The sequence below is a fragment of the Nansenia antarctica genome, assembly GCF_963989245.1.
Source record: "Nansenia antarctica genome assembly, chromosome: 2".
NCBI classification, from domain to species: domain Eukaryota; kingdom Metazoa; phylum Chordata; class Actinopteri; order Argentiniformes; family Microstomatidae; genus Nansenia; species Nansenia antarctica.
In genome coordinates, this window is record NC_137675.1 from 61,776,493 (window position 1) to 61,793,046 (window position 16,554).

General features: G+C 47.2%; 1 protein-coding gene across 2 annotated transcripts in view; it reads left to right on the forward strand.

The window, feature by feature from the left end:
• The window catches only part of abca3b (ATP-binding cassette, sub-family A (ABC1), member 3b), a gene marked incomplete at its 3' end in the record, with an annotated part of 37,463 nt that extends 23,262 nt beyond the window's left edge, over nt 1-14,201 (forward strand). Inside the window, exons 14-30 of one of the 2 annotated variants that reach the window (XM_080522441.1) lie at nt 99-309; nt 604-754; nt 2,154-2,252; nt 5,003-5,201; nt 5,388-5,694; nt 6,111-6,381; nt 7,214-7,418; nt 8,044-8,263; nt 9,324-9,482; nt 10,273-10,445; nt 10,698-10,832; nt 11,043-11,237; nt 12,495-12,682; nt 13,066-13,236; nt 13,474-13,670; nt 13,793-13,866; nt 14,070-14,201. In XM_080522441.1, the coding sequence (XP_080378567.1) occupies nt 99-309; nt 604-754; nt 2,154-2,252; nt 5,003-5,201; nt 5,388-5,694; nt 6,111-6,381; nt 7,214-7,418; nt 8,044-8,263; nt 9,324-9,482; nt 10,273-10,445; nt 10,698-10,832; nt 11,043-11,237; nt 12,495-12,682; nt 13,066-13,236; nt 13,474-13,670; nt 13,793-13,866; nt 14,070-14,201 (3,087 nt within the window). Of the gene's footprint in view, nt 1-98; nt 310-603; nt 755-2,153; nt 2,253-5,002; nt 5,202-5,387; nt 5,695-6,110; nt 6,382-7,213; nt 7,419-8,043; nt 8,264-9,323; nt 9,483-10,272; nt 10,446-10,697; nt 10,833-11,042; nt 11,238-11,920; nt 12,003-12,494; nt 12,683-13,065; nt 13,237-13,473; nt 13,671-13,792; nt 13,867-14,069 lie in introns of those variants that run through there. The other variant, XM_080522442.1, reaches the window with a different exon arrangement.
• Nucleotides 14,202-16,554: the final 2,353 nt, after the last annotated feature.

Here is a 16,554-nt window from a genome sequence, read left to right on the forward strand (position 1 = left end):
AGGTTTGGAGCAACTCGTCTGACCACCCCCCCCCCCCCCCCCCCCCCCACACACACACACCATTTCCCTCCTCCTCCCCTGGCTTCGTCCCTCCACAGGTGGTGATGCTGGACGAGCCTACTTCGGGCATGGACCCGTCGGCGCGCCGTGCCACCTGGGACCTGCTGCAGGGCGAGAAGCGCGGGCGCACCATCCTGCTCACCACCCACTTCATGGACGAGGCCGACCTGCTGGGAGACCGCATCGCCATCATGGCCGGGGGGGAGCTGCAGTGCTGCGGGTCGCCTCTGTTCCTCAAGAACAAATACGGTGAGGAGGAGAGAGGGACGAAAAAGGGTGAGAAGGGGGGGAGAGAGAAGGCAGAGGGGGATGGAAGAAGTAAGAAGGGGTTGAGGGGGTTGGGAGGAAAGTGGGAGAGATGAGAGGCTTGAGGAGAAATGGTGGGAAAGTCAGGAATATGATCAAAGTGTAAGTGAGGAGGAAAAGACAGAGAGGAACGGGAGAGATGTGGAGAGAGAAAAGAGAAAACCTTGTGGCGTTGGGTATCATCCTGAGGGTAAATAGAGAGGTGTAACCCTCTCCCTCCTCTCATGTCCCCTACAGGTGCTGGCTACCACATGGTGATAGTGAAGGATGCTCTGTGTAACGTGTCTGAGATCACCCGTCTGGTCCACATGTATGTTCCCAACGCCAGCCTGGAGAGCAGCGCAGGGGCCGAGCTGTCCTACATCCTGCCCAAAGAGAGCACCAGCCGGTAAGACCCTCTCTCAGATATGCTCACATGCTTATTGATTTAACAGTATTTTTTTGATAAAACAAAATACATCTCACTAGCTTAAAGGTGTCTCAAAATGTCATGCTAGATATGGGATATCTCAAACTATAGGCCTAGACACCCTAACTGGTCAAATAATCAATCAATCAATCAACACCTGACAGTCAAACAAACAGGGTTTCAACCTTTAGCACAGAGAAGGAGACAAACACAGGGTTCCCACGGGTCCTTGAAATCCTTGAAAGTTTGTGAATTTGAGAAAAAAAAATCAAGGTCTTAAATGTTTTTGAAAATAGACATGGGTCATTGAAAGTGCTTGAATTCACCCCCCCCCCCCCTCTCTCTCTCAAAAATAAATAAAAAATGTTTTACTTAGCTCGTCAACAAGTAAATAAGTCTCGATATTGTTTTTCACATATTTCACAATATTGTTTTGCTGTTCTGTGGTAGAGAAGGAAAGAGACCATCTAGTGTTCACACATTCAAGCCTCTCTTTTTAATTGTTGTCTGTGAGCGGATAGTTCCTATTATATAAATTCTCATCTAGATCTCAAACTATGCCGTGTTGGGTCCTTGAATTTGAGGGAATTGAGTCTTGAAAGACCTTGAAAGGTGCTTGAATTTGATGTTTCAGAAGGTGTGGGAACCCTGCAAACACTATTTTAAACTTCAATGAGCATACAAAACTTCCCCCAGCAGAACAGTCTAATGTGTACCTCTGTGGTAAAGGTGGTCGGGGGATATTTCTAGAACAAGTCGCACCGTCGATGAACACTTGAATCGATGCTGAGCTCCTCCTGTCTCAGTCACGTCTTTCCCGTGTCACTCTCTCTCGCTCTAAAAATCAATACCCAATCTCACACACACACACACACACACACACACCATCAGACCCTGTGGCCACAGTGGAGACATCAGACTGAGACCTTATGTCTGGCAGCTATCCCTGTCAATATGGTTTGATTTACAGTCTGTCGAGCCCAAGCTGTTGCCGCAGTATGATTGTGGAAACATCTTTATTCAGGGGGATGTGTCTGAGTGACTTTTTTGGGGGGGTTAACACTTTTGATTGTTTTTTCAAACGAGTTAACATCCTTACCCAAACCCGCCGATCCCCTCCCTCCCTGATCCTCCCAACCCTACCCCCTTGTCCTTCTTTGTCCAAATATGACATCAAAGGGGTGAAGATTATCCATAGAGGCTTTTGTCTAACCAACGAGTATATAGAGAAGAACATATACAGTATGATATAAAGAAAAAAGCAAGAGGGGAAAAAAAAGGGAAAGGTGAGTGAGAGTAAAGTGTTTTTTTTTACCACTGTGGAGGAGGTGGCCTAGTATGTGCCTGTGTTTGTAAGTGTCCTGTGGTCTCCTCTCAGGTTTGAGCTGCTGTTCGCAGAGCTGGAGATGAACAGGGAGGAGTTGGGCATCGCCAGCTACGGAGCCTCCGTCACCACCATGGAGGAAGTCTTCCTCAGGTAAGGACACCCTCTCACCCACGGAGGTACACTCCACCTGGGGGGTTTAGACCACTGGCTCTCTCTTCTCCCCACTGTTAAGCTCTTACCCAGCAGAACCAGTAATACATGGGTTCTGAATCTGATAGCAGCAACTTCATTGTTGACCCCTCTATGCATGAGATGACTTCCTCAGAATTGACAGGAGACATGGTGATTTAAACGACGGGGCAACTTAACCAGTGGAGAGTTTCTGACTCATGCTGTTCAGCGGCGTATCTTGGCTGTGTCCATTATGTTTATATCTTCTGGTCAATTACCCACATTGCAAACCAGCTGCCTCCAGCAACCTAGAGAGCCATTAGTCCTGCATTTCGTGTGTGTGTGTGTGTGCGTGTGTGTCTGTGTGAGTGTGAGTGTGTGTCTGTGAGTGTGTGTGAGTGTGTGAGTGTGTGAGTGTGTGTGTGTCTGTGTGTGTCTGTGTGTGTGTAGCAGTTTCGAGCACAGAGGGAGGTCGACACAGAGGAACGGAGTAATCAGCTGGTCGTTTATTTTGTTTTCTGGACAAAAGCTCAGCACCCCGTAGGCATACTGGCGCGATCACAGCAACTCAAAATGTCAATAACTATAAATAATAAGAATCCTCGGTCGCGCCGGCAGAGACAGCGTCAGTGTGCGCTCGGGTCTCTCTCTCTCTCTCTCTCTCGTTCGCTCGGCTTGGATTCTCAGTCACGTACCTCGCCACCATTCCTTCCTCCCAGGGGAACAAACACACACAGGTTATAAGACCGGCTGGATGCTGAGGCTGATTACTGACACCTGTCCGTAATCAGCCCCGACACCCATCTCCCACCGACAGTCTGGCTTCCTCTGCAGGCCAGAACGCGCCATGCTCCCCACAGTGTGTCTGTGTATGTCTGTGTGTGTGCGTGTCTATGCGTGTCTATGCGTGTCTGTGTGTGTCTGTGTGAGTCTGTGTGTGTCTGTGTATGTCCGTGTGTGTCTGTGTGTCTGTGTGTGTGTGTCTGTGCGTGTGTCTGTGTGTGAGTGTGTGTGTCTGTGTGTGTCTGTGTGTGTCTGTGTGTCTGTGTGTGTGTCTGTGTGTCTGTGTGTGTGTCTGTCTGTGTGTGTGTCTGTGTGTCTGTGTGTGTCTGTGCGCGCATGTCCCATTTGAAAAAGCAAACACAGCTGCAAACACTTCACCCAGGATGTCTATACCTCACTGACACTGTTGCCACTAAACATAATCTCCTATTTATGGCATCATTAGTTGTTATACCACGCTGGGAACCCATCAGCGTCCTCCTCGTTCTATTTTCACAAGAGCCGCGGCGTGGGAGACTCTCCGCTCTTTCCTTTTCAGCATCTAGCCCGGCCTTTCTCTTCAGGTTTCTTTTTGGCTCCACTTAAAACGGACCGTTTAAACATCCCGTCAGATGTCCTATTCAGCCAGTACACTCCCTGAAGGCCGAGTAATTGTTGTTCCTTTTCAGCTACCACATAAGGGTTCTCACTGTGTGTCACTTCCAGCTCCTGCAAGTGTGCCCTCCATTTTAATTTAATTTCAGCTCTTTAGACTAGATAGTGCTTTTTTCTTTTACAGATCAGTGAGAGGCTCCTTGAGAAATTTGAAGATGGAATCATATTTGCTGCCCCATCTCTCTCAAATTGTCTCTGTGCACCATCAAAAGACCCATTCATACATCCAGCGTGGTGGTGGGAGTGGAGGAGGGGGGTCTAGTGGGGGTGTAAGAGCCTCCTCTTGGATGGGGTGCTATGTCAGGGAGCAGAGATTGGACGGCTGTATTTGTATGGGACCGAAATAGCTTTCTCGCTCTTGCGGTTGCTGTCCACCCCCTTCTCCTTTCCTCTGATCTCTTCAAACGAGATTGATAGAGGGAGCGAGAGAGCGAGCGGGGCTGGAATGACACCAGATGCTACTTTCATTTCCGCCGTCCTGCTTTTTCAATACTGTCAGGTGTTAGGGTACTTTGTATTTCATTGCACAGTAGACATCGTCCACCTAGGGTTTATTCCAGTCAAGAGATTTCTCTTATCCACACAGGCAGCTCCACGAACAAAACAAACCAGGGTTCCCACAGGTCCTTGAAATCCTTGTGAAAGTTTGTGAATTTGAGAAAAAGAAATCATGGTCTTAAAAGTTTTTGAAAATAGACATGGGTCATTGAAAGTGCTTGAATTCCCTCTCTCTCTCTCTCTCTCTCTCTCTCTCTCTCTCTCTCTCTCTCTCTCTCTCTCTCTCTCTCTACACACATTTCACAATATAAATAATGTTTTGCTGTGCTGTGGTAGAGAAGGCAAGAGACCATCTAGTGTTCACACATTCAAGCCTCTCTTTTTAATTGTTTGTGAGCGGATAGTTCCTATTATATAAATTCTCATCTAGATCTGTGCCGCGTTGGGTCCTTGAGTTTGAGGGAATTGAGTCTTGAAAGGTGCTTGAATTTGATGTTTCAGAAGGTGTGGGAACCCTGACAAACAAACAACAAAATGGAACGGCTAGTTTGGAACGTACTGTATGTAAGCAGAGGGAACCAACAGCATGTTGCGTGTCTAAATGTCAAGATGACGTATCGATATTAAACATAAGGTCTACATGTCTCTGTGTCTTCAGAGTGGTGATGCTGAATTTAAAGATGTATTAAGGTGTATATTTTCCTGTCCTGTGTATTTCGAGGTGAAGCTGAGTGAAAGAAGTTGCCGTGTTGATACTTGGTTGAGGTGTGTGTGTTTTCTCGGTATGTTGTCAGGGTGGGGAAGCTGGTGGACTCTAGTCTGGACATCCAGGCCATCCAGCTGCCGGCGCTGCAGTACCAGCACGAGCGGCGCTCCCATGATTGGACCACGGACGACGCCAGCAGCATCAGCGGCATGACCGACGTCACCGACTTCACCGACAGCGGCACGCTCATCTCTGAGGACTGCTCCAACATCAAGCTCAACACAGGGGTGAGAGGGAGTGGCCGGGGTCAAACCACTATAGTGTCGTCGGGGAAAGTTGCTATATATATCGTCTATAAGTCTGAACACTATAGAGGGGATACCCTGTCGACATGTCATATTGCGAACCTCATGTCTCTCCTTCCCTCCTGCCACCCCCGCCTTTCCCCCCCCCCCCCCCCCCGCCCCCCATAGGCCAGACTGTACATGCAGCAGTTCTACGCCATGTTCTTGAAGAGGGCGCTCTACAGCTGGAGGAACTGGAAGGTGATGGTGGCCCAGTTCCTGGTGCCCCTGGTGTTCACCGTGCTGGCCCTGGTAGTGGCGCGCTCCTTACCCGGGCGCCACAACTCGCCCCTGCTCCGCCTGGCGCTGAGCCGCTACGGCCCCACCACCGTGCCTATAGCCCTGGAGCCCGGGGCCCGACCCCTGGCAGCCGCCCTGGCAGAGGCCTTCACCAGCCAGCTGGCTGCCCAGAAAGCCCACCCTCACAACATCAGCGGTACGTGTGTTTTTGACATAGGGGGGGGGAAGAGGTAGTGCATAATGTTCATGTCAGTCATAATGTTCATGTCAGTCATAATGTTCATCTCAGTCATAATGTTCATCCTAGTCAGTCTGAAGTTGCTTCACCTCCTGATCCCCTTTCTTTTGTCATCCTCTACATTTCCTCTCCATCCCCCTGTTCAGTTCCTCTACTGTATATTAAAGGCGTCTGCTAAATGCCGTAAATGTAACATTTCCACCGATCTGATATGACAGCTCAGATGGCCAGCCTCAGCCTCGACCGTCTCTGAACTAGTCAGATCAGTTCAGAAGTGACACTAGGTAGAGGCAACCACTTTTGGAGTATCGATGCAACCCCTTGACGGTAAATGTATATGTTTTTTACATCCGCCGTCCTCTCGACCTCCTCAGACTTCACAGAGTACGTGCTGAACCAGGCCGAGGAGGAGGGCGGGGCCTTCAACGAGCGCTGCGTGGTGGGCGCCGCCTTCAGGGCGACCAGCAAGTTTGCGGAAGCCACGGCCTACTTCAACAACCAGGGCTACCACACCCCCGCCATGGCGCTGATGATGCTGGACAACGCCTTCTTCAAGCTGCTGGCGGGACCCAACGCCTCCATCCAAACGGGCAACTATCCCATGCCCCGCAACGTCTCGGAGGCCGCCCAGAGCCAGCTGACAGAGTGAGTGGATAAGGGGTGGGAGGGAAGGGATGAGGGGGAGGAGGTGGAGGGGAAGGGATGAGGGGGAGGAGGTGGGGAGGTGAGGGATGAGGGGGAGGAGGTAGGGGGGAAAGATGGAGGAAGAGAGGGGGGATGGATGTGTGGAAAGAATTAGTGGAGAGTATAGAGGGAACAGGGAGATATCAGGTGAAGGATGCTGGTTTGATAGCTTGATTAATTGGAGTGTGTTTGAGCCATGCTTGACCTTCCTCTAGGACTATCTATGAGCAGCATCATGGGAGGTTCACTTTTACATCCACATCCTCCGCCCTGTGTTTGATCCTAACATCAGAGACTCTCATACAAGCACCAGTGTGGATCTCTCATGCAACAGCTACTAAGGACCAATTAGGCACAATAATCAGCTTCCACTCTGCCTGGTTCGATAGGGAACCAGGAGAGGCTGGAGAGCTAATGACAGGGTAGCGTATTAGGGGGGGGGGGGGTATCGACCCACCGTGTTGGAAGTGAGAGGAGGAGGAGGAGGAGGCGGAGGAGGAGAGAGGCTGATAATTGGGCAGCCTGGGGATGAGGGGGGGGTGGATTGAGGTGAGAACGGAGGGTAGAGATGAGGGGATGGAGAGGGTGTGAAGTCACCCCTGGCAACAATAGACAATTGTGTTGTGTGTCTCTCACCTTTCTAACTTTCTTTCTTTCACCTCCTCTTTCTAACTTTCTTTCTTTCACCTTCACTTTTCTCTATTTTTCTCTCTCTCTTCTTCTTGAGACATTTCTGCACTCCCCTCCCTCCCTCCCTCCCTCCCTCCCCTCACTCCCTCACTCCTATCCCCAGGGGTCAGACGGGCTTTGCCATAGCCATCAACCTGATGTACGGCATGGCGTCTTTGTCCAGCACCTTTGCCCTGCTCCTGGTCACCGAGCGCTCCATCAAGTCCAAGCACGTCCAGCAGGTCAGCGGGGTGTACCTCTCCAACTTCTGGTTCTCCGCCCTCCTCTGGGACCTGGTCAACTTCCTGCTGCCCTGCCTGCTCATGCTGGTCAGTACAACCTCAGGAACCTCAGCACTGTTTTAAAGGATGACACCATCCGGATGATGACTGATACGATAGTCAGTGTTGATGTCTCTTCCTGCTGAGTAATTGCTTCCTGCTGAAGGAAGGAGAATGGATTTAATGGATTGTCGACAATAGAATGAGTCATGTTCTTTTTGTTTTATTACAAGGCCTGCGACCGAATCACAGTCGTGCTGATATTCAGTATAACAGCACAACCTCGAGTGTGATATTGCTTTTATACAACAGTTCTACAGCGTGATTTATTAGTTAACAGTAATAAGCAACAACAGATTATGATTTGTTTGTTTATTTAATAATTTATTTTGGCGCCGCCAACAAAAAATAGTTCCGCACCTGAACTTCAACTGGACGGTTGCCTAGTAACCTGAGCACAAACAATAGAACACCTGTGTGGCGGAGTGATACATAATAGTTAAAAGTCCCAGTGCTGTTATACTGTATGTCGGCACTCATGGAATGCCTCTTGTCCAATCAAATTACTTGGTCGGAACTAACTGTTGTATAAAGTACAATCTCTCCTTCCTTTCTTTCTTTCTCTCTCTCTCTCTCTCTCTCCCTCTCCCTCTCTCTCTCTCTCCTCCGTCAGGTGGTGTTCCAGGCCTTTGCGGTGAAGGCGTTCGTGGAGGACAGTCACCTGGTGGACGTGTTGCTGATGCTGCTGCTGTACGGCTGGGCCGTGATCCCCCTCATGTACCTGCTCAGCTTCCTGTTCTCCACCGCCGCCACCGCCTACACCCGCCTCACCATCTTCAACATCATCAGCGGCACCGCCACCTTCCTGGCTGTCACCATCATGACCATCCCAGGTGAGGAGAGCTTGGACCAGGTGGTACACTGGGGGGAGAGGTGGTCCAGTGGGCAGATTGGGGGCAGGTTGCACATTGCACATGTCTCCTGACATAGCTTCTTTTATACTTCTGCACATTAGATGCTGTACATAAACTACCTCACTGTACATAGCCCATAACTGCATATTGCCCATAACTGTATATACTAAACTATACTGTATATGGTGTAATGTTTACAATAACTCTGCACATACTGTATATTACATAGTTACCTATCACTACCTCACTTCTATTTATATATATATATATATATATATATATATATATATATATATATATATATGTTACGGTCAGGGTTTCCGTTAACCGGTAATTACCGGTCTTTGTCCGATAAAATCTGTTGAAGTCCGACATTTTTAAACCTCTTCGGTCATAATGTCCGGTGAAAATAATTCCCTAACACTCACGTTTAGCTGTGTTACTCATTCCATGAATGTATGATCCTTACAAGTTGTACCTCATTATAAAGGTGACCAATCAGGCTTTCCAACGATATAAAATACAATACCAATTGGTATTATTAAAGGGGAGGAATAATCAACAAGAAAAGCGTTTCCGAACTTTTTTTGAGGGGTTTATATATATATTTCTTTCACATCGCAGATACCTGAATTGTGTGATGAATATTTATGAAACAAATAAACCAAATGGCCGACGACCAAACAGACAGGACAGGTACAGAGAATCCGAGGTGGTGTTCAAAAGTGACTTGTGTCATGTAGGGGAGTCCAGGGATGAATTTTATTTCAGTTTTTACAATTACTTGAGGTCAGGAGTTCAGATTATATTCAATTTAATTGTTGAACACGTAGAGAATGACTAGGGTTTATTCACCCTGGTTAAATGGTTATTATTGTCTGTGACTGGACGGCTGGAGGAGTTTCAGCTTAGAATAGATCTATCCATGACTTGATGGTTGGATCAAAGCATGCAAAGCTTACCACCCGACAAACCTTCATATCTTTCCTCTACCTCTGCCCATCCCCCCCATCCCTCTCTCTACTCTCTCCCCTCTCAGAGCTAAAGTTACAGGACATGTCTCGTCTCCTGGACAAGGTGTTTCTGCTCTTTCCCAACTACTGCCTGGGAATGTCCTTCAGCCAGTTCTACCAGAACTACGAGCTCATCAGCTTCTGCAAGTCCAACGCCTTCACTGAGACCATCTGCAAGATCTATAGTCAGTACTGGGATCATACCATGTTTGAACTGTGGAGGTAGTCGCTGGAGAAGAACCAGTTGTTGTAGAAATCGCTTTGGATATTGTCATAGCATGACCCCATGGGATTACAGTAGCTCACTGGCCAATGAAAATGTGCCAGTCAGTAATTATTTAACGAATGGGTGGCCATAAATTAATTGGTTGTAAGTCTATTGTAGTTGTAGTAATGTGATGATGGTGATGCAGATGATTCAGATGAAGAACCAGGGGTGCAAACTTGTCACCTTTCTGCTAAATGATCTGTTTTTACTTCAAAATAGGTCATCCACGTGAATCGTGTAGATCTGCAAAAGATATATTTGGGTAGGGGGTGGGGGGGTCTACGTCTCATCCAAGTCACATGATGACTATTCTTCTAACTAATCTTCCTTTCTGCTAAACTCCGCTGCTGTTGAAATAATTCTAGACAGTGTCTAGACAGTCACAGTAAGCAACCTGTTTTCAACATAATTATGTGGGTGTTAAGGTTCGGGCCGCCACTGAGACCACCATTAGTGTTTTTTCACTATCCATCTACCACTGCTAGTGCTAGCGATATCCATTTAGCACTGTTAGTGCTAGCACTATAACCCCCCCCCCCCCCCCCATCAACAAAAATGTCATCCGCGCATTGATAATTGTCTTAGTCCCAAAAAAAAGGTGTCACCTTTTTGGGCCATCACCAGTTTGCACCCCTGAGAACCCGTTGAGCCGTCTGGACATCAACCCCTTCAGAACTCTGACCCGTTTTATTTCGCATCCTCCTTAGACATCACGTACCAGGAGAACTACTTCTCCATGTCGGAGCCAGGCGTCGGGCGTTTCCTGTTGGCTCTATCGGTGCAGGGCGTGGTCTTCATGGCCTTGCTCTTCGTCATCGAGATGCAGTGTGTCCGCACCCTCAGACACCTTATCAGCTCCCTCTGCAATCGACGCAAACAGGTCAGCTGTGGGCAAAACTAATGTTTACCACAGGGTATTTTTCTGTTGGGAGGGGATTAGAGATATGGATTCTCTACACAGATCTTAATTCAATACGTTTTTTCAACACTGTTCTTATAATACTCTGCTGTGTGGCTGTGTGTCTGTCTGCTTGTGTGTGTGTGTGTGTGTGTGTGTCTGTCTGCTTGTGTGTGCGTGTGTGCGTGTGTGCGGGTGTGCGTGTGTGCGTGTGTGTGTGTGTGTGTGTGTCAGATGCCACTGATTGCGGATGCAGTCCTGATGCCAGAAGACCGGGATGTAGCGGAAGAGAGGAAGAGGGTTTTGGAGTGCCAACCAATGGTGGAGTCTATGGTGGGGAGCCCACTCATACTGCAGGAGCTCAGCAAGGTACGTGTGTGTACGTGTGTGTGTGTGTGTGTGTGTGTGTGTGTGGGTGTGTGTTCTGATGAGAGAGAGATTGGGTTTGTAAATTCTGCAGTGCAATCTGTGAGGTCTGAGTGTTTCTGTGTGTGTGTGTGTGTGTGTGTGTGTGTGTGTGTGTGTGTGTGTGTGTTTGTTTGTTTGTTTGTGCATTTAATCCCCCCCGCTGTCTCTCAGGTGTACAGCAGTGGGGAGACTCTGCTAGCTGTGGACAGGCTGTCTCTGGCTGTGGGGAAGGGAGAGTGTTTTGGCCTGCTGGGCTTCAACGGAGCAGGGAAAACCACCACCTTCAAAATGCTCACCGGGGACGAGAGTGTGACTGCAGGGGATGCCTACATCGACGGCTACAGCATCCTGAGGGAAACCAAGAAGGTAAGAGAGAAGAGGACGAAAGAGAAGAAGGAGGGGGAAAATAATCCGCAATTTTTTTAAAGAAATATAGCGGGTGTGAGAGTGGGTGTATAGTGGGTGTGAGATGTATTCGTTTACTAATGACACAGCACTGATGACACGGCAGTGCTCTATGCATAATGCTGGTGGCTCCGTTGGTATGTGTTATTACCGTAAAATCCTCTAATATTGGTATATCCACTTATATTAGAGGGAGGCCTTTATTTGTTAAAATTCAACTCTAATGGACATAATCCCTTCATTTTCCTTTTATAGCAAAACATTGCACAAACCAAGCACAAAGCAAATACATTAACTTCACAGTTAAGTTATCGGAATAACGATCAGATTACCAGTAAACTGGAATACCACAGGTACGGACGGTATTAACAAAATATAACATAAATGTGCCCAATGCCACATAAAAACAAAACAAAACAAATGGCAGACTGGCCAGTTTACAGCACAATCAATAAGAATCAGATTCAGCGTCAATATCAGCAAAATACGAGCGACTGCATCTCTCACAGTGAAAATACGCCCTGTTGTCATCCAACAAAACAAATCAAAGAGGCCTACCGGTATGTCAAGAGACAGTTTACAGCATATAACGACCAGATTAAACTGTTCTATTAACAATAACCGTTAAGCTTGTTGCATTTCAGAACATTTACGAGCCAGCTCCTGCTAGCCACAAACTCCTTGCCGGCTCCCTCACCCACTGAAGAGTAGATCTCCTTTGCTTGGTTTTGTATCATTTGCGTCGAGACTCGGTTGTGTTTGTGTTTGTCCTGCATTGAGTAGATCCAGTGTGAAAGTTTAGCTTCTAGCTCAAGCTAATTTTCTTTCTTTTTGTGGCACCGGTATGTTAATACAAGCTACCGTAGTTAGATAATTTAACAGGCACCAGGAGTTTACCGTATTACCGTCTGGTTTATACCAGATATTACGTAAAAAAAAAAGCGGAATTTTTGGACCCGGCCTGTATTGGAGGCCGGCCTGTATTTGTTCGTGTTGACCATGCCTTGACTCACTCAATTGCACAATCGTCCATTATAAGAGACTGGCCTTTAATGGAATAGAGGGCACTATTAGAGGATTTACGGTATGTCAAGTGAAGCCTCCCAGGGACATCTTTTGACTTATAAAGGGGAATTCCCTCCTCTTTATAGATATAGACATGACCTCACTAAAGGACCTTGTATAAGAACATCCCCTGTCTCTCCTCTGGCATGGTAGGTGCAGCAGAGGATTGGCTACTGCCCCCAGTTTGACGCGTTGCTGGATCACATGACTGGGAGGGAGACGCTGTGTATGTACGCTCGCCTCAGGGGGATACCGGAGAAGTACGTGTCTGGCTGTGTGGAGAACGTGCTGCGGTCGCTGCTACTGGAGCCGCACGCAGACAAACTGGTCCGCAGCTACAGGTAGGCAGGCTGGTGCAGTGTGAGTGAGTGTGAGTGAGTGTGAGTGAGTGTGAGTGAGTGTGAGTGAGTGTGCGTGTGAGTGTGAGTGTGAGTGTGAGTGCGAGTGTGTGTGTGGTAAATTGGATGCCATGGAGCCCTCTCTTGTTCAATATCTCTATATTAATATGTTTTTTTCCTCCCTCTCTAAATGGCTTTCCCTTAAGGGTTAGGGGGAGATTGCTCTTTTGTGTTCACTATTAAAATGTGAATGTCAAGTGTAATAAGATATAGATGACTTGAGGACACACCGACTCCCTCCTTCCTCCGTTCTTGCTCTCTCCCTCTCCTTCCGACATCCCTCCATTCTCCCACCCTCCCTCCTTCCCTGCCTCTCTGGTCTGCAGCGGGGGCAACAAGAGGAAGCTGAGTGCAGGCATGGCTCTGATTGGTGGGCCTCCGGTCATCTTCCTGGATGAACCGTCCACTGGGATGGACCCTGTTGCCAGGAGACTGCTGTGGGATGCAGTGACCCGCACCAGAGAGTCTGGCAAGGCCATCATCATCACCTCTCACAGGTGAGCCTCATCCACACATCATCATCATCATCATCGTCTTCATCATTGTCATCCTCATGATCATCATCGTCCAGTCAGTGTCAAGACGGATTGATCGATGATCTAAGATGGATTGATCTCACACTATGTATTTTGTTTTCTCTTTCTCTCTCTCTCTCCCTCTCTTTCTTTCTTTCTTTCTTTCTTTATTCCTTTCTTCCTGTCCCTGTCTATCAACTGTCTCTCCCCCCTCTGTAGTATGGAGGAGTGTGAGGCCCTGTGCACCAGACTGGCTGTGATGGTGAACGGTCAGTTTAAGTGTCTGGGAAGTCCCCAGCACCTTAAGAGCAAGTTTGGCAGCGGCTACACCCTGCTGGTCAAAGTGCGAGTGGAGGCCGAGGTGGAAGACAGCGACCTGCAGCTCTTCAAGGACTTCATCGAGAGCACCTTCCCAGGTCAGGACACACACACACACACACACACACACCGCGTCTGGCTCGGAACACCATCCGTAACGTACCTTCAACGGTTTAGGATGTGGGGTATAACGTGAAATCACTTCCTTCTTTCTCCGCAGGAAGTCTACTGAAAGACGAACACCAGGGGATGGTACACTACCACTTGACTGACAAGACTCTCACCTGGGCACAGGTGACTGTATTTTTAGTTTTCCTCTTTAACCTCTCCATGAAACCACAGCTAACACATCTCTCCTCGTCACTCTGTGTCAGAGCGCCCTCTAGTGGAGATGGAGAGTAGAGTGACCTCATTTCCATAAAGTCTCCTTTGGGGCTATTAAGGTTTTAAATTAAATCCAGACCACAGTGAATAATTCATCTGTCCCTCTCCCTCAGGTGTTTGGTACTCTTGAGGCCGCCAAAGAGAAGTACAGAATCGATGACTACTGCGTAAGCCAGATCTCCCTGGAGCAGGTGTTCCTGAGCTTCGCCCAGTTCCAGCACTGCACAGAGGGCAGGAGGAAATAGAACCATCGGGGTAGGAAGAGGAGGAGGGGACGGGGGGACGGGGGGACGGGGGTGTACATCCCTCTGGTTCTCTCTGCTCTTCTGTGTGTGTCTCCACTCCACTGTGTGGAAGGCCTGTGTACATGGACTCGCCTCTGTGATGTGACACTGGGCTATGCTCAGGTCTCTCTCCACACAGTGACATCAACACACACACACACACACACACACACACACACACACACACACACACACGCCTACACCACTGTGCAGTGCTGGACCAAGGCCTCAAGGTGGCTGTGTTCAACAGCTACCTCTAATCGCTGCTCCACCGCCTCACAGACTGGGCCAGTGCGCAAGCTTGGACCTCAACAGTAACCTCTCTTCTGTTCAGTCGGTTTGTTTGTGTATTAAACATTTAGGCCAGTCCTGAGATTTTGAGAGGCAGGGTTCGGTCGTGAGGTTTGGTTGGTGTGGGGTGAGATTTGGGGTCTGCTACTGTATACCAAGTAACAAATCCTAGATGTTGCACCTTTTTGTCTTATGAGTTGAAAGATATGACTTACCACTGGATATGAAAAAAGAAGTCTGTACTGCTCCCCTTTGTGATTGTGTCGGACTGATGGGGTTGTCTCCGTGCAGTATGTGTGCACTTGAATGCAGCTGTTTATTTTTTGTTATTTATGAATTATTATTATTTTTCCATGTGATTCTTGCTGTGGTCTGAGGATTTGTGTTCAGTCAGTGGTCTCACTGAACGATCGCTGTAGGAAAAATGAGATGAATCACTTCAAGTAATTCAATTGTAAAAAGAAATCCAATCAAAAACACTGAAATCAACACAAAGTAGAATCCCTTAGCCTTATTGAATGCAAATGAAGGATCTGAACAGTTCTTTTTTTCCTCACAGGGTGTTTGCCTGATTAATGGGGTTAACCGGGTTAATACCTAATAACTTTTACATTTATAATAACTGATAATTTGCAGGATGGAAATAATGTAAAACTACAAAAATATATTCATGGTACCGATGCCAATCCTCTATTCAATCACAATGGTTGGCAGGAACATTAACATTTGCATGTCTAAATAGCTAACAGCCTCTGCCTAGCATCGCATGCAACTAAATCTATAGGTATTAGATACCCTTCAAAGAAAATCCTAAATTCCGAAGAGCAGTCTGTAAAGAAAGTTGTCTTGAAGGATTTCAGCATGTCTGACTATTTGAGAGAAAACTATTCTTAGCATTTTGATGCACAACTTCTCCCTCTAAACTAAGGCTACGGTAAGATTGTGTCATCGACACAGATTCACTATGTCTGCCTTTTCAGTTGAAGATGTTTTCTATATAGTAGGCCATACAAGACAAGATAATAGACTTGTGGTCAAAGAATGAAGGTGTTTTCTTGCGATCCCATATCTCTTGAGCTGTCATCTTAAAACCAGCTGAGTGGACATGTGTTTACTGATACAGAACTTTGACCACACAGATGGTTTGCCTGTTCAGTAGATGTCAGAGATGACCTAAGCAGGACCTGAAAACATCATAGTCCCCAATTCAAACAAAGCTGCTTCTTGGTTTCCTGAGGTTAGACACGCATACATCGTTTTGCACTGTGAGTTTGAAATCCTACGATCAATAAAACAACAGTAACTACTTGAGACAACAAGAGACAATGTGTCATTAAAATAGGAAGGATGAAATCCTTACTATATTCCGAAAGAAACCCTGAAACAGGTTTTGATTGAATTGAGTTTAATTAGCCGTGGCGTTATTTTATGCATGTTCTTGGTGTCTCTTTGATGGAGATTACTATGATTTATCTCAGCTGTGTTTTTTGTTGTGTACTCGTTTTTTTTTTTTGCTGCAGCTATCTGTTTCACGTTGTCCACTTGATTTTGTGTGCCGTCCCTTGACTCCTACGGATTATACTTCTACAGTACTACAATGTTATTCCTTAAGACTTAAACAATATGAAGTTTGCTTATTGATGTGTAGATGCACTACAGCTGAGGACCAATGTACTGGTACGTCCTTTTGATACTGGAGCTTTTCCTCAAGGAAAGCACTGCACCGTCCAGTCAATGTTACAAAGTCACTTTCATTTTGACCATTGGCCATCGTTTGTTCATTTTATACCCACTTTCGAAATGAAATTGAGTGAATTGGAGGCTAGCTAGATGTTAGCTAGCTAAATGGAAGCATGTCCATCCCTAAAAGCATTCCTGCAGATCTTTAGTCCCAGAATTCAGTTCAATGTTTACTCCTCTGGTATCTAGACATAACCCTCATACAGTATGTGCACCCAATGCCATACTACTGAAGTGGTTATGGATCTGACCTATCAGAACCCATGGGAGGATAATGTTTAAT